This window comes from Chlorocebus sabaeus, chromosome 9 (genome assembly GCF_047675955.1).
Source record: "Chlorocebus sabaeus isolate Y175 chromosome 9, mChlSab1.0.hap1, whole genome shotgun sequence".
Lineage (NCBI taxonomy): Eukaryota > Metazoa > Chordata > Mammalia > Primates > Cercopithecidae > Chlorocebus > Chlorocebus sabaeus.
Genome location: NC_132912.1, coordinates 128,373,783 through 128,398,448, shown reverse-complemented (window position 1 = coordinate 128,398,448; position 24,666 = coordinate 128,373,783). Strand labels below are relative to the sequence as shown.

The 24,666-nt window shown below is 43.6% G+C and overlaps 2 protein-coding genes across 11 annotated transcripts in view; one reads left to right on the top strand and one right to left on the bottom strand.

Moving 5' to 3' along the window:
• The window catches only part of BCCIP (BRCA2 and CDKN1A interacting protein), a 28,714-nt gene extending 20,069 nt beyond the window's left edge, over positions 1 to 8,645 (bottom strand). For 3 of the 6 annotated variants that reach the window (XM_007964387.3, XM_038009703.2, XM_007964386.3), the window contains exons 1-5: positions 8,447 to 8,640; positions 5,191 to 5,265; positions 4,215 to 4,295; positions 1,196 to 1,285; positions 241 to 428 (exon numbers count right to left, since the gene is read on the bottom strand). In XM_007964387.3, coding sequence (XP_007962578.2) covers positions 241 to 428; positions 1,196 to 1,285; positions 4,215 to 4,295; positions 5,191 to 5,265; positions 8,447 to 8,611 — 599 coding nt within the window. In that variant the 5' untranslated portion in view covers positions 8,612 to 8,640. Of the gene's footprint in view, positions 1 to 240; positions 429 to 1,195; positions 1,286 to 4,214; positions 4,296 to 5,190; positions 5,266 to 8,446 lie in introns of all 6 variants that reach the window. The other 3 variants (XM_007964385.3, XM_007964389.3, XM_007964390.3) reach the window with 2 other exon arrangements.
• A 250-nt stretch (positions 8,646 to 8,895) lies between these two features.
• Positions 8,896 to 24,666, top strand: part of UROS (uroporphyrinogen III synthase) — a 38,949-nt gene continuing 23,178 nt past the window's right edge. For 2 of the 5 annotated variants that reach the window (XM_038009707.2, XM_038009704.2), the window contains exons 1-5: positions 8,898 to 9,167; positions 18,949 to 19,037; positions 19,215 to 19,298; positions 20,656 to 20,752; positions 23,544 to 23,618. In XM_038009707.2, the coding sequence (XP_037865635.1) occupies positions 18,975 to 19,037; positions 19,215 to 19,298; positions 20,656 to 20,752; positions 23,544 to 23,618 (319 nt within the window). In that variant the 5' untranslated portion in view covers positions 8,898 to 9,167; positions 18,949 to 18,974. Of the gene's footprint in view, positions 9,168 to 18,107; positions 18,137 to 18,948; positions 19,038 to 19,214; positions 19,299 to 20,655; positions 20,753 to 23,543; positions 23,619 to 24,666 lie in introns of those variants that run through there. The other 3 variants (XM_038009706.2, XM_007964373.3, XM_073019449.1) reach the window with 3 other exon arrangements.

Genomic DNA, 24,666 nt, shown 5'->3' with positions numbered 1-24,666 from the left:
CTACTTATATACCACTTAAATCTTAAGTTTAAATTTCAAGATTATTGTCATAAAGTCTTCAAAAAGTCAGTTGTTAATAATGTATGCACTTCACAGGATGTTTCTTCCACTCTCCTCACACTAAACCCGCTTAAACCAAGGAAAGAACTCTTTCTATACCTGCATATTCTACTTAAATGACATTTATGAATCTATTTGAAAAAAAATTACTGTTCAAAGACATTTTCCCAAGTCTCTTACTGAAGCTGCTGGTACATGGGCAGAGCAATCTGTGGAGGGATATTAATGAATCTTTCACTTAGGAGAAGGCCCACGGGCTTGGTGGTGTCATTTAAAAACTTGTCCAGCTGTTCAACCATGCTCTTTTCACAATTCTTCTCACAGAAGCTGAGAATCAACTCTTGAATTTGTTCGGCACACTGGGTACCCTAGAAAGCAAAGAGAAAGCTTGTTTCCTATTACAAGCCATCACATACAGGAGAAAACCAGAAAGTAAGAGCTATCACTTTTCATCTTACAGCTAAGGGCAGTTTCCTGCCATAGCCTTAACGTCTTGTATGTCTTCAGTGTTGACTGCTTAAGCATTTCTCAAAAGCAAATACACTGGTTATTTACTATCCCATGATCAGTGGTAAGAGAGTCATCAATTAACATGCAGACACACTGGAATGGCAATTCTAGTCCATCTCATAAAGATAGATGGAAGTAACTGGAAAGTTTATTTCAAAATTAAAGATTAAGTGTAGCCTGCATCTTATTCTAAGGAAGGTAAGCAGCTGGTTTACTTTTTATTACAACTCATCAGAGAGTCAATAAAAAGAGATGAATCAAAACAAAATAAAATGTTAGTAAGTGCCCTCAACATGGAGGCAGCAAAGCCTGAAAATATCCCCACTACACAAGTAGCAAAGATAACAGCTGCAGACACACAGCACAAACAGCTCCTGCATCAGTACTAACATCAGGACTGCAAAGCCAGATGATTCCCTAAAGCACAGGGAGCGAACACCTTTAACTGGGTACAGACCCAACACCACCACCTTCATATCGAAAAAGGATTACAGTAAGATTTCACAAGAGCACTTATCCCTATAGTTAGTATCACTGTCTGACATAAGACATTTTCACCATGCATTAAATAAAAGTGGTTTTGGCCTAAGAAATAACCATTCAGATGCCACCCAGTGAAACCAACCTTTCTTTCAGTTAAATTTAAAAGGCTGATGAAACCAAAAACCTCATCTTCATCCACATCATTATCGCTGTCTTCTGAAACATCCGTTTGCTATTTAAAAAAAAATATATTTAAATGTTATATTTAGTATAATACCAAGAGTATAATACCAAGTCTTGGGATGTAGGAATTATTTATCTTTTCACTTTTCAAAAGCAACACTTTGTTTTACCACTGCATCTTAGAAAGCATTATATCTTAAATACTGTCACAGTTTTACCACCGTCATCTTGGAAAGCATTGTATCTTAAATACTGTGTGACCTTGTTCATTTCACTTTACCTCCCTTGACTCATTTCAATCTGTCTCAGATTCTGGACAGACTGAAATTTCTTTGTACTAGATTCTTAAGTAATTTTATCAGATTCTCAATATAATACAAAACCAGAAGAGATAAAACCTCATGAAATAAAGCATTTTAATTTGTTTTCTACACAATTTGGTTGGAGCCAAGCCTTGCTTCTCTGCTGGCCCACAGCACTGTTTCATCTAAAACTCATGAGTTTCCAGAACACTTGTCAATCTTGACCATAAGTGAAGTTGGGCAATGCTTGCGGGCCACTTATACCTACCACACGGGCAAGAGAGAAGGGATAAAAGAGAAACCCCCTGCCCTTTGTTCTATGATCCTAGGGACTGGCTCCACTGAATGCTCTGGGTAGTCCCTTTACTAAGAACAAGAAGTTTCTATCCTCAGGACACCTCAAGTGTCTCTGGAGAAGCCGGAGAAGCCAAAGAAGCCAGTTATAACTGCAGAGCTATCGATGTAATTATCCATTTAAAGGGTGAATCCTGCCATTAGATAACCTCTTTCAAGGATAAAAATAACCGCTTCTTCTCCATATCCATTAGGTCTTCTAAGTGTCTTCTAAGACACGAATCAGCTAGAGATCACATTTATTTGATGAGAGGGCAGGTGGTCTGCTTTTTCCCATTGCCCTAATAAAAGGAAGCCCCCATAGGTTCAATTTCTCATTTTCTTTACATTGAGTGCCATAAGGTTACTAATATTGTCAGAAGCCTTGAAAAGTGTACACTGCATTTAGTAACAAGTATGTTGGTGACCCTATCATTCAGTGTCAGAATTTTAGTTGTGTAAAAGTCAGATAAGAGTGTCTGAAGAATGAATAGGACGACAGGAAGTAGAAACCATGACTTAAGACTACTTTTCAAGAATTTTGGCTCTGAAGGTGATGTACTTCGAGTGGAACATTAGACTGAATGGAACTTTTGTTTGTTGTCTTTTTCACAACAGGCTAGGGAACAGGTGCTGGGAACAGGAAAAAGACATCAACAGTGACAGCTACACATATGTAGCACTTGTCAGTTGCCAGGCACTGTTCTAAGCAGTCAGCAACTCATTTTGTTTACCCATGCACTCTACAAGACAGGTGCTAGTATCATCCTCATTTTCAGAGCTAGAAATGGAAACAGATTAAGGTACTGTGGCAGATTGTATCTTTCGCACATGGCCCCAGTGGATCTCTTCTTGGACATGCTCTTCTGACAAAGTGACCTAGATACTTTTCTCATGGAGTGGTGGGATCAATGTGGCCTCCCCCTGGGTAGAAATCTGTATCTGTACTGACTAAGCAAATGGTGGAAATGGCACTATATCACCACTTCTGCCTGCTTCTTTTGGGCTGCTTGCTCTTGGAAGCAACCCAATATGTGGCAAGGCCCACATGGACAAGAACTAAGGCCCCTGGTCCAGAGTCTCAGCTAAGCTCACAACAGACAGCTAGGGCTAACTTGCCAGTCATGTGAGTGAGCCATCTTGAAAGGGAATCCTCCAGCCCCTAGTCGAGCCTCCCCAGCTAACATGATGGAGAAGGAGCAGAGATGACTTGTGCCCACTGAGCTCTGTCCAAACTGTAGATCCATGAGCCAAATACATGACTGTTGCTGTTTTACAACACTAAGCTATGAAGTGGTTTGTTATACAAACGACAGACAACCCAAAGAACCACCAGATGATAAGCAGCAGAGCCAGGGTCCAAACCAGTCCTATTTTGTTGAGCTCTCTACAACATCTATCTGATAAGGATGACCATCCCCTCTTCCTTCCTTTCTTGCCATGTATGACATCACTGCACTGTTGTTTCTTGTACTTCTCCTGTCATCCCTTTTAATCTCCTTTGCTGGCTCTGCCACTTATAGTACTAGGACATCCAAGTATTCTTGGTATTACTAAGGTCTGTCCCTTCCCTCCCTGCACAATCTCAATCACTTCTATGACTTCAATAACATTTACGACAAACTCCCAAGTCTCCAGGGCTCCACCCGCTACCCGGTATCTCACAGGTAACTCACACTCAAAATGTACAAACCCAAACTCACGTTCCCCCTCCTAACCTGGCCTTCCTCCATGTTTGTTATCCTGTTTGCTCAAGCTAGAAACCTGGAAGTCATCCTTGACTCCTTTTCCTCTCACTTTCAGACCCAATCAGGGACTAACCCCCATCATATTTCATCTCCCAAATATATTCTAAATGAGCCCACTTCTCTCCCTCTCCATTGCCACCACCTGGACTACTGCATTTAATAAGCTTGGATTTCTGCAATGACTTCTGATCAGTCTCCTTTCCTCCAGTAGTACTGCTTCCAATTTGAGCTAAACAGAATAAGAACTCTTCCCCCACCCACCCCAGATATAGGGTCTTGCTGTGTTGCCAGGCTAGAGTGCAGTGGCACAATCAAAGCTCACCACAGCCTTCAACTCCTTGGCTGAAAAGACCCTCCTACCTCAGCCACCTGGGTAAAAAGACTATAGGCAGGTGTCACTATGCCCGGCTAATTTTTTGTTATTTTTTGTAGAGACAGAGTATTGCTATGTTGCCCAGAATGGTCTTGAATTCCTGGCCTCAAGCAATCCTCCCACCTTTGCTTCCCAAAGTGCTGGGATTACAGCATGGTGATGCCCAGCATGAACAGAATAAAGAACTCATTTAATCAGAATAAACACAATTGTCCTGCTTACCTTAATCACACTCCCAATATGGTTCTGTTGAATTAAGAGATCTGTTAGTTCTGCAGTGTTCACAGGAGCCTTTAGAAAAAGCTAAAAGGAGGAAAAAAATTGAAATTAAGATCAAAGCATGATTTCTAATAACTTCAAATCCTATATTCAAATACAAATAACAAAATTTCTGTGACTTAAGATGACCTAGAAAAGCAATCCCAAGAGGGAAAGAAAAGCCCAGGAGAGTCAAAGAAGCTAAAGATTACGAAATTTCAGAAAAGCAGTCAGTGGTAATACAGAAGTAATGGGGGAGGGGGAGAAAAAAAGGGAGAAGCGAAGATAAACATAAAGCCAAAGAATTAGGTGAAAAGGACAGTAGAGGCTATAAAGGTTAAAGAACCAGAGTCATATTATATGAGTAAAAGAATAAGGAGAAGCAGCAAGCATCAATTTTATAGCACCAAACAGCATAGTTACATGACTGTTACATAAGAATTGTGAATTAAAAAAAAAAAAATAGCTCAACTAATTAGCAGATGAAAGGAAATAATTCTTTCTTCCAGGCAAGGTAGAGAGGACAGAAATGGAAATTCTACAAATTTGAATTTGAGAAAGCCTGTATTGAATGACCTGAATTTTCTTTTCTTTTTTTTTTTTTTTAAGAGACAGAGGCTTGCTCTGTTGCCCAGACTGGAGCTCAGTGGTGCATTCATAGCTCACTGCAGCCTTGAGCTCCTAGACTCAAGTAATCCTCCGGCCTCAGCCTCCTGAGGAATTAGGACTAAAGGTGTGTGCTACCTCAGTTGGTTAAATTTTTATTTTTTTGTAGAGACAGGTTCCCATTACGTTGCCCAGGCTGGTCTCAAACTCCTGGGCTCAAGTGATCCTCTCGCCTTGGCCTTCCAAAATGCTGAGATTATAGGCATGAACCACTGCACCCAGCCCGATTTTTCTTAGAAGAGGAAATTTATGCATAATAAATAAAAGACAATACCTGCTGCAGTAATTTCTTAATTCCGTCATAATCATTATCTGATAGGGAATAAGCTTCAAATTCAATATTCACTTCCTGTAAATAACACACAAAATAGTTGTTACCAGAAAAACTACAAACATCTAGACTTTAAAATAGGCAAACATTGACAAGATTGCCATCTGTAGAGAATACAAAGCACCTTCACACTCTTTCTTCATGTGACACAAAAGCCTGAGAAAACAAAACACTCAGAATAACCTAGTTTAAATGTTGAGAAAGTCCGGTTCAAATAAACCAGACACAGCAGCCACAAAGGAGAAATTATTTTCCTGATTGCAAAAAGGGTGCGGAAAAAGCAAAATCACTTCAAAAGTCCCTGGAATTGTCTAGAGCTTGACTTAGCCCATGGATTTGAGGTTACACATCATTCGCTTAGCAAATATTTATTAAGTACCAATCCAGGTACCAAGCGCTGTGCCAGGCACTCAAGATGAAAAGGTTAGTAAGGCAGACACAAATGATCCTGCTCTCGTGCAGCTTACGATTTAGGGAGGAATACAAACATTAAGGAAATATTTGTAGAAATAAATTTAAGTGCTATAAAACAAAGGTACATAGTGCTGTAACAACTTAAAAAATAAGAAGTCGGCCGGGCGCGGTGGCTCAAGCCTGTAATCCCAGCACTTTGGGAGGCCGAGACGGGCGGATCACGAGGTCAGGAGATCGAGACCATCCTGGCTAACACGGCGAAACCCCGTCTCTACTAAAAAATACAAAAAACTAGCCGGGCGAGGTGGCGGGCGCCTGTAGTCCCAGCTACTCGGGAGGCTGAGGCAGGAGAATGGCGTAAACCCGGGAGGCGGAGCTTGCAGTGAGCTGAGATCCGGCCACTGCACTCCAGCCCGGGCGACAGAGCCAGACTCCGTCTCAAAAAAAAAAAAAAAAAAAAAAAAAGAAGTCAGTCAGGAAAGGCTTCCTTAAAGAAGTGACACTTGAGCAAGGAACCGAGAAACGGCAAAGAGAGTTCCTGGTACAGGGAACAGCATAAACTAAGGCCCTAAAGCAGAAGGAGATGTGATGAGTACAAGGGACTAGAAGAATGAATGTGTAGCTGGGCTCCCAGATCTCTACCTGCAAGACAACAGAATCTAGAAGATGGCACTAAAATGCCAAAAACAAAACCTACTTCCTTTTAAACACTAACAAGATCAGTCCTTGAGGACCCTAAATCATACCTTGATAAGTGACACAATGAACTTGGGGCTCTGATGAAATATTTTGAGGCACTTCGGGTTTTAATGGTTTGGGAATTTAGGTCTCAGCTGAAGGACATCACAGAGGAAATGAGACCTCCTTTTACCTTCCCACCCTGACTACATATATATCTAAGGCTTCCTTAATTGATAAATGCGCAAGGCCCTGGAATTTTGAAGCAATTCCAGCTCCAATTTGAACTCTTTTAAGTCCAGCTTTGCAGACTTCAAATGCTAACTCAGCCAGATTATGTGAGCAGCAAAACAAGGGGTCAGGTGGGAGTGTTCCAAACAGGATCAAACTAAACCAAATAACAAATTGTCATTATTCAGGACTTAAACTTATTCCTTAGACATAAATACATTCTGTAAATGATGCTCATCTAGTGTTTTTTTGGTTTTTTGCTTTTTTTTGCCTAGATAGATGTTTTGGACCTCTGTCCCAGACTATTATAGCACCACCAGGGAAATGGGCAGCAAATGGGGTATCTGTCCAGCACCCTTTTCCTGGGTATGGGCTCATCTCCACATGGTTTCAGCAGGAACAGTCATGTTTGTAGAAAAGAGCCCTGTCCCTCATTCCCAGGTGATTTAGAATTAAGACTGTGGTGGTCTGATAGATTTCCCATGTTAACACAAGAAGCACTGATTTCTATAACCCAAAAGTAATAAAATAGCCAGTTAAAAGTTATAAGTGCAAAATGGTGAGATGGCATTCAAGGCATAGAGCCAAAGTAAAGATCTGTAAGGAAAGATTGATCACCTGCACACGTCATGGTGTCAACTCTAATCCTGCATCCATGCTTCTCTGTATCCTCCCCTCCATGCTCTTCATGACTCATGGTTACCGCTCTGATTTTATTTCCTATCACTCTCTCTTCCTTATTCTGATCCAGCCATCCAGGCTGCCTTTCTGTCCCTCAAACGTAAGGACTCTGGATCTTCTTGTAAATGAACTAGAAAGCCAATGGAGCATTCTGAGCAGAGGCGTGAGATCAGACCTACAAGATCTCTCTGACTGTAGATGGAGTATAGACCGATTGTAGGGAAACAAGAATGGAGAAAAGCACGCCGGTTAAAAGCTGTTATATTAAATAGTAGTCCAGGCAAGAGGTGTGGACTACGATGGTCTCAGAATCAGTGCTGAGAAATGTCTGGATAACAGGATTTACTGATGGACTGAATATAGGATGAGGAAAGGGAGGAATTAAAGTTAAGGAATTAAAGTTTCGGGTTAAAGCAGCTGGTGATTTTAGGGGCCATTTACAGAAACGGTGACGGTTAAGAGAGGGGGCATGAATTATTATACAAATCTGCTTTGGACAAGTTAAGGTTGAGGTATCTATTTAAACATTCAGTGGTCTGAAGGACCATTCAGTCCTAATTATTTATTAAACAAATAATAAGTACCTATATTTCCAGGCACTATAGGACCTATTCTGAAGAAAAGAACCCAGTTCTATAAGACTATGAAGCCAAAGATTTACCTACGATTTGGGTCAGCTGCCCCAGGAGCCAGAAAATACAGCCTAGCTGAGATCTGAAGAAGAAAGGGAAAACTCTGCAGGATGAAGAAGAGCATTTGAAAAAGCTTCTACGCTAGAACCCGGCAGGAGCCTTCAAGAAACCGAGGGCCCACGTGAGTGCCGCCCGCAGAATGAAGAGGAGGTCAGCTGCTGCCCTGCGGGGAGAGGGCCCCTTCTGCGGGCCCGCGGTGGCCGGTTCAGGATTTGAGGCTTCAGCCTGAGAACTAAAGAGGGCGAGAACACACCTGTTGCGGCGGGCTTTTTGGGCGGGACGCGGGTTGCGAGGTTAACCGGACCGGAGTCGGCCTTTCAAAAATAACCACTGTGGCTGCAGTGTGTGAAAGACCGAGGAGAAACCTGAGAAAGAACTTATCTCCAGCTTTTCCTCACAGACCCTCAGGGTTAGGGAAGTCACTGCACTATTTTTACACAGCCTGGGCTTGCCAGAAAGTTTTTCTCAGGTATAAACCAACTAGGGAAGCGTGTCCTTCTCACCTCGTCAATGACGTTGTCCGCTTCATCCTCTTCCTCGTCACTGTCGTCATTGTCTTCGTCCTCATCCTCGACTTCATCTTCCTCTTCTTCGTCGCGCTGGACAAAGGGGTCCGGCGGCTGCGGAACCCCACTTTCCACGGCCCGCCGCTTAGGCCTGGACGCCATGTTACCGCTCACACTGCGCCTGCGCAGCTTCCCCCTGCCTGACCTTCCGGATCAGTCCATAGTAGCCACGGGGGTGACGGACTACGAAGAAGCTCGGAGCTGAGTGCACAACAACTCCAGTGCCCCTGCTGGATTCCGCAGCCATGATCCCTTCCAGTTACGTCCAGCTTGCGATCCTATCTTGCTTTTTTCTTCCACTTTCCACCCTCCCTCACTCCTCCCAAAGCTTCCCCTCCCCTTCCCGTAATGGTTCAACCCATCTAACCTCTGTCCTCACTCCGTGGCCTGGATGTCGGTGCGCATGCGCGAGCGCCTAGCTGTGCGCGCGGCCGTCCCCGCATTCCCGGGCTGAGGTGCGGGGTCCGGCCCGCCGCGGCCCCTTAGGCTGCGTGGGGAGGGGGCGGCCCCCCCTGTTGTCATTGCTCCTGCAGCCTCAGCAGCCTCTTCGCTGGGACTGCGCGACACCGCCCCCAGACTGGGTGCCCGCTGTGTGCCAGGCCCGGTGCTGGGCACGGTCCCGTCTCTTAGCCCATTCGAGCCTCCCCAGCCCCGCGAGGTAGGTGTCGCCGCCCGCGGTACCGGGTACAGACGCTGAGGCCCGCGGGCATGCAGGGGCCCAGCCCCGGGCGGTGTGTTACACAGCGGGGCCAGGGCGCCGAGGCCGCTGCGGACCTGGTCCTGCCCAGGCGGGGAGGTCCGCGGCCCCTACGGCTGCGCAGGTGACGGAAGGCGCCTGGCCAACGTACCCTCGCCGCGCTTCTGGAGCGCGTTTTTTGACCTAAAAGTTTTTTTAAAGCCGGCACCGCAATTAAAAATGCTTCGGGGAGGGCGGGCGCGGTGGCTCACGCTTGTAATCCCAGCACTTAGGGAGGTCGAGGCGGGTGGATCACCAGAGGTCAGGAGTTCGAGACCAGCCTGGCCAATATGGTGAAACCTCATCTCTACTAAAAATACAAAAATTAGCCGGGCGTGGTGGCGGACACCTGTAATCCCAGCACTTTGGGAGACCAAGATGGTTGGATCACTTGAGATCAGGAGTTCGAGACCAGCCTGCCCAACATGGCGAAACCCGGTCTCTACTAAAAATACAAAAACCAGCCAGGTGTGGTGGCGCGCGCCTGTGGTCCCAGCTACTCAAGAGGCTGAGGCAGGAGAATCGCATGAACTCAGGAGATGGACATGAACCCAGGAGATGGAGGTTGCAGTGACCTGAGATCGCGCCACTGCACTCCACACCCCAGCCTGGGCGACAGAGGGAGACTCCATCTCAAAGATAAAAAAAAAAAAAAGGCTTCGGGGCCAGTGGGGGTAGTCTAGGTTAAAGACCCGAGCCTATTTTGAGAGAAGAGTGGAGGGGACTGCGGCCGACTGCAGAGCGCGCGCGCCTTTGCTGCCAGCCCCTGTGGCAGGTGGGGATGTGGCCCAGGGCGGCCAGGTCTTTCCATTGCGAGAGAAACGGGGCTCATCAGCTTTCTAGGAGTAAGATCTACGGTTCTCCACTGGTTTTTCTCTGTAAAATAAGGGGAGTGGGTTGGGTATGTTTGCTTCTAGGAATGGAGTGAGCTGCCCTAATAGGCTGCTTCTGTTTAAGCAGGGTAACATCTGATAAATCAGTGATCCTTCATCAGTAGGAGATGGGAGGCCCTGAAGGTCCCCAGGAGCCCAGATTCCCCATAATCGTGTTCTGTGAGTTCTGTCTTTCCTGGGCGTCTTGTCTACCCAGCCATGTCATGGGTATTAAAGTAATACTTACACATCAGCGCTCCACATCCGATGGGGCAGCTTGAAATGGCCCATTTGGGTCGCACAACTGCAAAAACATGTTCCTGTAATGGAGAAGAGAGGAAGCTGTCAAAAAAGACCTATCGAAAGGCTAAGATTAGAAAAAAGACTCAGAAAGACCATGTGAACATATCAATAGAGTTGCACTGAGATATCATGGCCAATTTTTTTTTTTCTGTTTCTTTATACTTTTTTAATGGTGGTAAAAGAGACATAACATACATTTCACCATCCTAACTATTTTTAGATATTCAGTTGAGTGGTATTAAGTGCATTCGCATTGTGCAACCATTACCCCCACCATCCATTGACAGAACTCTTTTCATCTTGCAAAATTGAAACTCTGTACCGATTAAACAAACAAATCCCTAATTCTCCCACCATGACATTTCTACTTTCCATCTTTATTGATTTGACTATTCTAGAAGCCTCATGTAAGTGGGGTAATACAGTATTCTTCCTTTTGTGACTATTTCATGTAGCATGATGTCTTCAAAGTTAATCCCATGCTGTAGCATGCATTAGGATTTCCTTCCTTTTTAAGGCTGAATAATATTCCATTGCATGTAGAGACCACATTTTGTTTATCTACTTATCTGCCAGTAAACACTTTGGTTACTTCTACATTTTAGCTATTGTAAACAATGTTGCTATGAACATGAGTATCAGGTATCTGTTGAAGTCCCTGCTTTCAATTCTTTGGGGTGTATATGTAGGAGTGGAATTGCTAGATCATATGGTAATTCTGTGTTTAATTTTTTGAGGAACTATACTTTTTTGTAGTTTGCAAATCTTTCACAGTAAACATGGATCACTTTTGTAAGACAAGTAGGGGGAAAAGCCTTACTTTATGCCCTCAGATTAGTTCCCAATGTTGAGCTCATGGTCAGAGTGTGACTTAGAATAGTGAATGTGAAAGTAAATGCAGTACTGAGACCCCGAGGAGCTGAACTCAGCAGGTACTAGATTGCTTACCACTCGTTCAGTGTTCATCTTTAGCTCAGAATTTATCTTAATGAGGCAGAGGGATGGTAGCAAGTGGTTAGGAGAATGAGCATGGGCTTCAGACCAGGATCCAAATTCCATCTCTGCCACTTACTGTGCTGTGTGACCTGGGACAAGTTACTCAGACCTCTCAGGGACTTGGTTTCACCTCCTGCAAAGAAGGCTAATATCGCCTACATTGCAGGTTTAAGTGAGGATTGCAATCTTGCATATAAAATGCTTAGCCGAGTGTGATAGTTACTTTTATGTGTCATCTTGCCTGGATCACGGATGCCCAGATATCTGGTTAAACATTGTTTCTTGGTGTGTCTGTGAAGTTGTTTTCAGAAGAGATGAGCATTTGAATGGATAGACTGAGTAAAGTGCATTGCCCTCCCCAAAGTGGGTGGGCAGCACCCAGTCTGTTGAGGGCCTATATAGAACAAAAAGTCAGGAAAGGAAGAATGCATCCTGTCTCCGCTTGACTGCTTGATCTGGGATATCTTCTGCCCTTGGTGCTGCTGGTGCTGAGGCCTTCAGACTCAGGCTGGAACCTACACCCTTGGCTCTCAGGCCTTCAGGCTATACCACCAGCCTTCCTGCTTACAAGTCTCCAGCTTGCAGACAGTAGATGGTGGGACTTCTCAGCCTCCATAACTGCATGAGCTGACACCTTATTAACAAATACCTTTCTAGATATAAATATATGCCATTGGTTCTGTTTCTCTGAAGAACTCTGACTAATACACCCAGTAATTAACATGAGTAAATGCTCAATGAAAGGGTGGCTGTTGTTATTGCTGATACTCAGAACACCATAACATAGAAAGTATGGGTTTGAGGTTTGGTTCTTTCTTACCAGTAAAGTACCCTTATTCCAGTCAGTTTTTTTTTTTTTTTTTCTTTTTCATCAGTGATTGATGAACATAAGTATGAGGGTAAAATGGCAGAGCAAGCATTAGACTGTAAATCTAGAGTTAGGTCAAGCCCTCTTTTTACCAGTCCCAAGGTGAATCTCATGTTGGAAGCTTCAGGAGCAGCTTCAGTTCTGCCGGGGCTTCTCCCACCTTTTTCCCCCTCAATGGGAAATAAGAGGTTTTGTTATTTTCATTGGAAAAAAGGCAGAGGAAACCCCAGACATTCCATGGTTTTTAGGCCCTAGCCTCACCAGTCTCACAAGCATCCTATGAAGGAGGGCCATATAGTGCCTCTGATTTGCTTGATGCAGACCCTAAGGTCCTTCCCACTCCCATGAGCCACCCACCAGAGTGAGCTAAGAAATCAGCTGGCAGAGAGCACAGTCACATATGGCCAAGAGGAATTGTTCTGGGGGTTGGTTAGTAAGCAGGAGAGAGGGAGGAGAAGAAAAACTGCACAGGGATCAGATGCCTCCAGCAGAAGAAAGCGAGGCATAGAGATCTCTTACCATCTGAGTCATGTGGCACCAGATATGTTACCAGTAGCAAATCTGAAGGCATGTGCAGCAACCTCAGTTCTTGTCTCCTCAGAAGAAAATTCAACTGGGGGGCATAAGGCTAAAAAAGTGACCGAGGCAAACTTCAGAGCAGGAGTGGAAGTTTATTTTTAAAAACTTTAGGCCAGATGCAGTGGCTCACGCCTGTAATCCCAGTACTTTGGGAAGCCGAGGCAGGCGGATCACGAGGTCAAGAGATGGAGACCATCCTGGCCAACATGCTGAAACCTCATCTCTACTAAAATTACAAAAATTAGCTGGGCATGGTGGCACATGCCTGTAGTCCCAGCTACTCGGGAGGCTGAGGCAAGAGAATTGCTTGAACCCAGGAGGCAGAGGTTTCAGTGAGCCGAGATCACGCCACTGCACTCCAGCCTGGGTGACAGAGCAAGACTCCATCTCAAAAAAACACAGAAACACTAGAACAGGAAAGAAAGTAGAGTACACTTGGGAGAGACCTAAGCAGCAACTTGAGGGACAAGTGCCCCGTTTTTCTTTAAGGAAAAGTAATCATTCTCCCTGTTTCAAAGATGCTGGATAAATTTGAAATTGTTTTCCCACAGGGTGAACAAATACTTCCTGAGCATCTGCTACAGGAAAGAAAGTCCCTCAAAAAAAGCCAACAATGGAGAGGCTCACAGCCCCTTTCAGACATACAGAAATCTGAAACTGAGACTGAGGCAAGAGCAGCCTAGACTGGAACCCAGGCCCTGGCCCCCTTCTGTAAACACCTTCTACACCACCAAGCCTCTTCCTAAAGCCCAAGGTGGCGATGTGTTAATCTGTCTGTGCATGCTTCTCAATTGATTTCTTTCCCAATCAGCCTGATAATATGTGACTCCAGCACAGCAAATAATCAGCAACAGTTCCTTTTAATTTTGCATTATTATTATTTTAGAGACAGGATCTATCTCCATCACCCAGGCTGGAGTGCAGTGGCACGATTATAGCTCATGGCAACCTTGAGCTCCTGGGCTCAAGTGATTCTCCCGTCTCAGCCTCCTGAGTAGTCAGGACTACAGGGATATGCCACTCTGCCCGGCTCCTTGTTAACAATTTTTAAAATTTTTTGTAGAGATGGGAGTCTCACTATGTTGTCCAGGCTGGTCTCAGACTCCTGCTCTCAAGCAATCCTCCTGCCTTAGCCTGCCAAAGTGCTGAGATTACTTTCAAAGGCATGAACCACTGTGCCCGGCCTAATTTGACATTAGAAATGCTTTCATTGGGAATGATTGTATATAGGGTTAAAAAAGAAGAGAAGTGCTTTCAGTGATGTCAGACAAAGAATAAGGGTAGTAGTTGGATTTTTATTTGCAACACATCTTAGGAAACCTCTTTATTATCCAGAAGCCTAAACTTTATGCCAGCATCGGTTTTATCACGTAACTAAGAGAACCACAGATTAGAACCCAGGAGAAATATTTTCTCTGTTTACAATGGGTAGATGGATTTTGCTTTGGGGTGTTTGCATAACTAAACTAAGCACTTTGTACTACAGTGATACTTTATATTTTTATACCTCTATTTTTCCCAAACATTTTCATATTCAAAGTGTATGTGAGGCATAATATAGCGTAGGGGGTTAAGAGCAGACTTTGGAGCCAAACTGATTGGGTGTGAATCCCAGCTTTGCCACCTAGCAGCTCTGAGACCAGATGAGTGTCATCCTCTGTATGCCTCAGCTTCCTTCTAAGCCTCGTAGACTTAATGCATGTGAATCTCTTAGAATAGTGCCTGGGAGGCAGTAATGCTCAATAAATCTGTTTGCTGTTCTTACCTTCTTTGAGTCACTCAGCTACCTTCAGGCTTGGTAGGGCAGAGGTTATTCCCTTTTAATGTGGGAAAAAACAAGATCACACCATGGGTAAGTCATAAAGCTGGGACCAGAAGCCAGGTCCCTTGGCCCTTAGTCTAGTGCTTATTCTATGACACCATACTTCCTTCCTTACATTATCACCTTAGAGAAGGGAGAAGGTAAAAGGGCAAGCAGAAATGAGGAAAAGAGAGGAGAAATACATCTATAAGGTTGGGCATGGTGGCTCACGCCTGTAATCCCAGCATTTTGGGGTCCTGAGGCAGGTAGATCGCCTGAGCTCAGGAGTTCAAGACTAGCTTGGGCAACATGGTGAAACCCTACCTCTAAAAAAAAAAAAAGTCTGTAAACAAGAAGTTTCCCGTTGCTATTAAGATACGATCCACATTCCCTAATATGACCCAACAAGACCCAGCAGACTTGGCCCTGCCTGCCTTGCTGCCATCCCTCACCACTCTGCCCTGCGCTCTCCAGCCGCTTGGACTTATCGTTTCTCAGGTGAAGCGACCTCAGCATGTGCAGTGCACCAGCCCCTGCTCGGGTTTCAGGTACACTTCCACAAGGAAGGCTCTTACCTTTGTATTAAGTAGATACAGATTCGGCCACTCCAGCAGAGATCCAAATGAACAATGGCTAAAACAGGATAGGACTTGGCTTTTCTCTGATACAAAAGTCCTAGCTGGAGTGGTAGCTCTGTCATACAAAGGGGTCTGTGCTCCTTCTGTCTTGTTCCATCATCCCTAGGTTGTCCTCTGCGAGTATGAAGGAGCTGGCCACCCCATCCACATTCCAGCCAGAAACGGGGAGGGGAGGGACCAGCATTTCCTTCTAAGTGCAGGTCTCACAAGTTTTGCACATCACTTCATCTTGCATCCTGTTGGCTAGAACCTAGTCACCTCTTGACATCTAACTACACATTGCTATTTTCAGCAACCATTGCCCGGTTAATGAGCGGTACCATTTCTATGAGGAGAAGGGAAGCGTAGATGTTTAGGGGCAACTGGCAATCTATACCACACCTCCCAGTCCCAATAAGATGTACCAGTTATAAATCTTGAATATTCTTTCATAAGACTTACTGCATTATGACTATGTTTTTACTGATTTATAAGGTATGTATTTGACCTTCCTATAAATATAATGATGTAGGGATCATATCACATGCCTAGTGCCTAGTACAGTTACTGTTCTAGAAAGATGTGATTTACTGATAGGATTAAACTGGACAAACCAAAAAAAGTTCAGGTAGGATTCAAAGAAGAAAGACACTTCTTTTCAGGCTGGTCCCAGCCATTTCAAACTAGGCTATAGACAGATGGTTTTGCCTAGAATTACATCGGCAAATCCTGATAACTCTGCAATATGAAGCCTTGATCCAGTCACCTCTTGACCTTGCCTTTGCTAAAGCCAGCACCCCTGCCACAACTCTGATTCAGTCACCGATGCCTTTCGACTAATTTACTATGACCCATGGGGTCCCTGTCCTTCCTTGCCCCAGAAGTCGGTGGTGTTTCTAAAGTGTAGATCCCATCACTGTCAATCCTGTCTTAAACCTTTTCATGGGGTCCCTTTTCTCATGAAATCCAAAGCTTACCTTGTCCATTACACTTGAGCCACACCTACCCTTCTCTCCTGGGGATACCCAGGCCCCTTTCAGACACTTGAATATTTTCTCCGCACTGCTGCTGTCATTCAGATCATACATGCCAAAATGACTCAAATGTCAGCTCCCCAGAGGTCTCCCTGGACAGGTAAGCAATTATCAGCACCCCAGTCACTCTACCAGATCGCCTCATAGCACTTACTAGTTCTGAAATGAATACACACAGCCCCAGTAAATAATGCAGGTCTAATTTTCCTGAGGGGGATTCCAGGCTTGGGATTTGGCGTCACTGCCTGAGAACTATATGGAAACACTTGTGAGAGGCTGGCTTCTGGTATTTGAAAGCATTACAAGAACATTCTTTGAAAATGTGGGGATAATGTGGGGATCTGTATCTCAGAGGCTAGATCCATCACGGAACAAGGTGTGGGGCTGAGGAGAGCCCTGTGGCCACAGGATTGCCTGCTTCCAAGCATTATGCATCTGCGTTTTAATCCCCACACTAATTGCTTGCTTTGTGTGCCACAAAAGGATTTATGCGTTAGACAAAAATGCCAAGTTTTACCTGCCATTCAGTGACGTACGGATTCCTGGAGCTGCCAAATTAGAAGGCGTATTAGAGTTCAATCAAAGAACAAGAACCAGTAAGAGATGTGTATGATTCCAAGGAACTGGCCTGTGCAACTGTGGGTGCTGGGAAGTCTGAATCCACAGTGCAAGCCAACAAAGAGGGCAGGCCTGCAGGAAGGGCGGTAGGGAGTCGCACAGGCTGGAATCTCTTCCTCAGGTCTGTTCTTAATGCCTTTGGACTGATTGAATCAGGCCTACCTGGGTTATCTAGGATAATCTCCCTTACTTAAAGCCAGTTGATGTATCTTATCTCCAAAATGCCTTCACAGCAACACCTAGAGTAATGTTTGGAAAAACTGAGCACTAGAGTCTTGTCAAGGTGACGCAAAAGTGACCATTGCAGAAGGGTAGGCTCCTAATTTCTGTGTGAGACACATTTTAAGTAACTTCAGGAAGTGGTGGGAACCATACTGCCCATTCCTCCAAATCCCCAGTCTCTCTAGCTAACACCTTAATAACAGCAATATTAGAACTTGATTTCATAATTATATTTGTTCACCAGGTTTGGTGCTTAGATACAAAGCAGTTAATTTTGAGCCAATTTTCCTAAAATGTTCCATAAATAATATAATACTCCAGAAATATATTCAGTAGTAATTTATAAGTGATGGCACCCAGAATTGGCACATTTCTGCTTCAAGCAATGTAGTCTGTTGACTTAGCAACCACCGCGTAATATTTATTAAGTAACTGGTGGGTCTGATGCCATTTATGGAATGATAATCTACATCTCAAGCAGATTTATTCTGCAGTTTCTCAGCAGCATTTATTGGTTGGTTGGTTGGTTGGTTGGTTGGTTGGTTGGTTGGTTGGTTGGTTTAGAGACAGGGTTTCACTCTGTTGCCCAGGCTGGACTACAGTGGTAGGATCACGGCTCACTGCAGCTTCCTCCTCCCAGGCTCAAGTGATCCTCCCAAGGAGCTGGAACTGTAGGTACATGCCACCAGGCCCTGCTAATTTTTTAATTTTTTGCAGAGATAGAGTCTCACCATAGTGCCCAGGCTGGGCTCAAGCGATCTGCCCACCTCAGCGTCCCAAAGTGCTGGAATTACAGGCGTGAGCCACCGTGCCTGGCCAGCCTTTGGGATGATTATAATGTGCTCCACCCTGACCCCAATACAAGAGGAATATAGTTTCCATAGTTAAAAAAAAAATTGTATAATACTGGAAGAGGTAAAGAAGAAAATAATCATTTTAACCTACCACTCAGAAATAATATTTTGGTGCATATCCTTTCATGTATGTATGAAATCTATAAAATCATACTATTTATGTAATTCTGAATCTTGCTTTTTTCTTAACATTGTTTTGTGATTAAATAATTCATGCAATTATTTGTGAATATTTTAATGATTTCATAGATCTGTGACATGATTGATTTAACCATTCTCATCATTGGATCTTTACATTCTTTCCAGTTATTTGTAATTCTAAAGAATTCTAGTGTGAGCATCTTTATGTTAATCATTGGACACATTTATGAGTATTACTTTAATATTCTTAGAAGTGAAATTACAGGAAGAAAGAGGGTGACATATATAAGGCTTTTGATATCAACAAATCGTTTTCCAGGTTGTTAGACTCTTATGATACTTGACAACGTTTAGAAAACATCATTTAATAAGTAGAAGAGTCAATATAATTATTTCCTAAAGTGCTTTTGAGGTACTTAGCATATTTATCTTGAAATGGAAAAGCTGTTTATCTCCTTAAAATGTAAGATATCCATTTCTCTGTTTGTCGTTGATACAACCCTAAATTTGCATCAGTTCTCTTCCCCGAACCATAAATGTTTGGCATAGGACGCTTGGCTTTCACTAATGGCTTTCATCTGTTTTTCCAAGTGTTATCAACTGCTAACATGCTCGCTCTTGGCCTTATCAGTGACAGGGGTCTTCAGAAAGAGCAAACCCATTAGTGCTAAGTCATGGTGTAGGAGGGATGGATCTCTTCAACAAGCGTTTGATTGCCTTCTTCTTGTGTACCTTCCCATCGGAAATCACTTAGGACGAGTCTTTGAGATATTAAGATGTTTCCTTGCTCTGTCACAGCACCCTATAAGGACTGCCAGGCAATAATGAAGGTTCTTTTACTGAAGGATGCTAAGGAAGACGACTGTGGCCAGGATCCGTATATCAGGGTAAGTGGCCTGAGACTCCTTATCCCACAGTGTCCTTTCTACAGAGTCAGGGGGCCTGGAGCGGGCAAGGGTGGGGTCTGCAAAACCTCAGAGGAACTGATGCAGAATAAATTGTTAATATTTCTTTATTTTAAAAACAGCCCTGGCCAATCCAGAACTATATTCTTTCATTTGCAGGAATTAGGATTATATGGACTTGAAGCCACTCTGATCCCTGTTTTATCATTTGAATTTTTGTCTCTTCCCAGTTTCTCTGAGAAGGTAAGTCCTGTTGTGACTGAGCACCATGTTAGTGTTTGATTTTTCCCTTGCCAGCTGAAGCCAGAGAGGGACTGTTTTACTGTCTCATTTTTTTTTTTTTTTTTTTTTGAGACGGAGTCTCGCTGTCACCCAGGCTGGAGAGCAGTGGTCGGATCTCGGCTCACTGCAAGCTCTGCCTCTCAGGTTCACGCCATTCTCCTGCCTCAGCCTCCCGAGTAGCTGGGACTACAAGCGCCTGCCACCTCGCCCGGCTCGTGTTTTGTATTTTTTAGTAGAGACGGGGTTTCACTGTGTTAGCCAGGATGGTATCCATCTCCTGACCTTGTAATCTGCCCGTCTCGGCCTCCCAAAGTGCTGGGATTACAGGCTTGAGCCACCGCGCTGGGCCCTTACTATCTCCTTATTTTATTCCCAAACTTTAAAACAAGGCAGCATAACCTCACCTGGCTCCAGGAGGCTGCTGCTGTTGGGAGGCTGTGAGTGAGCCTCTGTCAGCGCCTCCAGAAAGCCACCCAGACTCAGAGGTTGGGGCCAGGAGAGCGGGTCATGGTGAGAGCAGCAAACCTGCATTGCCCTCAGCAGTCCTAGAACCCTTTCACTCATTCTCTCATTTAATCTACCCCTCACCCCCAACTTCTGCACAGCAGGCCATGGAGGTGTTATTCTCCCATTTTAGAGATTGGGGTCCCAAATTAGGCAACTCAGCTAAGACCTCTAGCAAGTAAGAGACAGGGCTGGGACTGAAACCCAGGACATCTGCCCACAACTTCAGTTCTGCTTGCAGTGAGGAGTGATAAAAATTTCAGGAGACAAGTCCAGTAAAGCCTTCCAAATGCTTCAGAGTGAAAGTTCAGTGCCCACAGCTTCAGTGAAGTCAGATGTACACAGCAGCCCAGTGCCTGGCTCAGAGTAAATGTTCGTAGATGATATCACCATTATCCTCTTTGAAAATCAGGGTTTCAGCACTGATACCACCCCCTGAATATTCCCATTTTTGTTACAGATTCAGGTCAAGTCTTCGCCCACTACCTGCACCCTACTCTAATCCCAGGCTGCGTCAGGCTTCCCTCTGTGCTGCAGTGCATTTATCATCCTGTGTTGCACTTGTCTCTGCCCTAGACTGGGAGCTTCCTGGGGGAAATACTGGGAATAAAAAATTCACCTGTGTATCCTAAAAGTCCTAGAGTATATAGTTCCAGGCACATAGTAAGCACTCAGTAAGTGTTGGGGAGATTGGTGGAAGGAATTACTTTACCTACTACTGTTGTGAAGCATTTGGAATTCTGAGTCATAGCTCCTTGGAAGATGTTGAATGTAGCCATTGTATAAAATGCCTTTATTGCTTTTTGGTGTGCAGCTTTCTCATCCTGAAGATTACGGGGGACTCATTTTTACCAGCCCCAGAGCAGTGGAAGCGGCACAGTTATGTTTGGAGAAAAACAATAAAACTGAAGGTGAGGGTGGGTCTGCTGTGGATTCCACTGGACATTTATTTACTCTTATTTCTCCTAGTGGGAGACTAAATTCCAGAAGCACCTGCACTTCTAAGAGAAATGAGTGATTAGTGGTATCAGGTCACAGACTCTGCCTTGGGAAATAGGAGACAGGGCTGTCTCCTAAACTCCCAGACAGATGACCCTGAGGGGGACTTTCCCCTGCCTGTTCGTTGTTCACCTCCTAAGGACTGATATATCCCCTTAGAAGGTATCAGGCACCAGTTTCTTCCTCTGAAAATAGGATAAATACTACATTCCTGAAAGAGAGATGATGAAAAAAATGTAACTATGAGAAAATGGTCAGGGCCACCATGTCAGGCACTTAGTGACCCAGTCATCTCTTTGACTTGTCTTCCCACCTCCTTCTGTCACTATCAGAACAGTGTGAAAATGGCAGTGCCCATTGGCAGAACCCTGGGTTTCAGCCTGAGCAAATACCTTCTTAATAAATGCAATTGAAGAGCTTCCCCGCTAACATTTATGGAGTGCCTGTTGTATGTCAGACCCTGTGTAATGAATACTTCATGTTCATTACCCCACTTAACCCTAGATAACAATCCAGAGGCACACATTGCTATGATCTTATGTCTTATGTTGCCATTGAGAAAACTGAGGCTGGCACAGTAAGCACAGAACAAGTCAGTGCACAGCCAGGCTTCACACTCAGGCCACCCACCTCCACAGTTACACTGATGGGTGGAGGCAGCGGGCAGAGTGGTTGTGCAAGGGCTTTGGAGTGACTTAGGCCTGTGTTTATGCAGCCATTTGGACATAAATGAGTTCCGTGGCCCCTCACCATGGGATTATTACTAATAGTAATGGGATTATCTACTAGTAGTAGACTATTAGTTAGGTAGAACTTACTGAATGCTCACTCTGTGCGAGACGCTGTCCTGAATACTTCTTCCTGTGAGATAGATATGCTTAGTATTTTCACTTGTCAGATGAGGAGCCTGAAGAACAAAGGGTATGGAACTTTCCAGGCCCCCACAATGCGTAAAGCACAAGTGCAGGATTCAAGCTGCAGAGTCTGAGTCCCGAAGGGAAGCATCCAGGACATTACCTGGAGCAGAGTGGGCATGGAGTAAGTGATGGTATGGAGTAAGTGACGGTGGTGAGTTCTGGTTATTCTGTCTCCACATTTAACTAGGCTTCGTTGTAGCCTAAACATCCCACCTTCTTGGTGATTTCATACACACGTTCACCTGCTGTTGAAAAGAAAATCTGAGAACCTAAGAAACTCAGAGCCAGCCAGGCGCAGTGGCTCATGCCTGTAATCCCAGCACTTTGGGAGGCCAAGGTGAGCAGATCACTTGAGGTCAGGAGTTCCAGACCAGCCTGGTCAACATGGCGAAACCCCATCTCTTCCAAAAAATACAAAAATTAGCTGGGTGTGGCGGCACATGCCTGTAGTCCCAGCTACTCAGGAGGCTGAGGCACGAGAACCACTTGAACTCAAAAGGCAGAGGCTGTGTGAGCCGAGATTGTCCCATTATACTCTAGATTATACTCCAGATGGGGAAGCATGCGTACTCTTTCCCAGTGGTGCTCTGGTACTTTTTCTTGCAGTTGTATTTTTCCCTTTTGTGTATGTTTTGAGGATGAAGATAATGAAAAAGAGGAAAACCCTAGAAAGGTCACTATAACTCTTTCTGGTGCTTTATAATGAAGTTTAAAATGCATTTTCCCATATATTTTCTTATTTTGATTCTCATAACAACCATATGGAATAAGCAGTAGGAGTATAGTTAATCCCAGTCACCTTGATGAAGAAACAGACAAGGTGCGTTAACTGACACCCGAGACACACACGTGAAGGGGCAGAGCCGGCTCCGTGGCAGGCTTTCCGACTCCACCCAGTGCTCACTCCATTTGTTCTGCTGTGAGGCTTGGAAAGTGGTTTGTTTACATGCTATGGATAAGTTTTGAATAAGTACTATTGATATTTGTGGGGTAGGAAGCAAAGTGGAACTCGATCTTTGGTTACTATTTCAAAGGGAATTTCCCTTGATGTAAAGGGTAGAGGAATAATGCTCTTAAATTTAAGGGAAGGTTATGCTCATGACCAGAGTTTAGAAAGGAAGAACTATTATTTCTCTGTTTTCTAAAAATGTAATGAATGCCCAGTAGCTGTATATTTATACAATCCATTTTCACTTTGTATTTCTTTAATCTATATTTGAAGATTTTGTTTGATCATAAAGTGATAATATTCTGTATCAAATTGTGTTTGTTAATTGATCTGAAATTTATTATTTTTACTTTGGTGTGATGGATAAATGAACCGTCTCCTCTGAGATTACAGTTTGCTGACTGCTTTCAGATTTATGTCCCAAATAAACCAACTGGATTTCTTTGTAAGACATTTAAGTTGCTTTTTTTAAATGACCAGTGTCTTTTTCTTTAAAGGTCTAGATTTAAATGTGTTTAATTTCACTATGCAAATTTAATTATTCAAGTTATGTTGATTTCCTGGTTCCCATTAAAATTCTTCTAGTACCGACTGTGGAAATAAGCTAATATTTCAAGCAAGGAATACTAAAACATTTATGAAAGCAATTTTTTAAAAATTGCCTATAAAACATGAACAAAGTGAAAATGAAATTTTAGTTTGAGATGCTCTTCTTCACATTTGGTTACTAATAGTTTGCTTTGCTCACAGTTTCTTAGGGTCAACAAGCAGCCTTGGGCAATAGTCCAAATGGCCACTTAGGTATTTACAATTCACATATAATTTCATGTTTTACAGTCTGGGAAAGGTCTCTGAAAGAAAAATGGAATGCCAAGTCAGTGTATGTGGTTGGAAATGCTACTGCTTCTCTAGGTAAGGATTCAAGGTAAAAATAAAACAACAAAAAATGGCTTAGCCTTTTCAGTTTTAAAAAACACTTTAACTCAGTTTAAAAATATTACTTTTTGCTTATTAAATTTGCAAAAATTAAATATATGATACTATTGATAAGAATGCAATGAAACAAATATATTTAATCATTTCCAAATGGCATTAAAAATTGGTTTACATCTTTTGAGAACCACTTGGTCAGTATGTATGCAAAAGCTTTATTAAAATGTTTGTACCCACTTTGGGAGGCCGAGGCAGGCAGATCATGAGGTCAGGAGATCGAGACCATCCTGGCTAACACGGTGAAACCCTGTCTCTACTAAAAAAAAAATACAAGAAAAATTAGCCGGGCATGGTGGCGGGTGCCTGTAGTCCCAGCTACTCAGTAGGCTGAGGCAGGAGAATGGCATGAACCCGGGAGGCGGAGCCTGTGATGAGCTGAGATCACGCCACTGAGCTCCAGCCTGGGCAACAGAGCAAGACTCCGTCTTGGGAAAAAAAAACAGTTTGTACCCTTTGGCTAATTCCATTGTGAATGTACATAATGCCACTGAATTATACACTTACGTGGTTAAAATGGCAAACTTTGTGTTATATTTTTACTATAACTTTTTTAAAAGCCTACATCTCCAGATAGTGATATTATCATTGGTTTTTATACTTTTCTTAATATTTTGTGCATTTTTCCAGTCTTGAGTTTTTTCTTTTTAAAGCGTAAAATGTAAATAGTAATCATTAAAAATTAACATTAAACATTTTAAATACTTAAAACAATGCTTAGCAATTGTCATAAATTGGCCTGTAACTTTGTTTCAGAAAGTTCAATTTGTCCAGTGAATTTGAAAATATTAGAGAAGTGTGTAAATGAGTGAAAATTGTTTAAGAGTTAAAAGCACATTTTCCAGAGAACAAAATGAAGTTGGGGAAGAAACCAGTTGGGAGTTGCTAAGGTAATTAAAAGATTATTCCTAGATCTTCTGAGCAGCATGACTTTTACTACAAGTTCAGCAGATCAGCCAGGGAAAGGGAA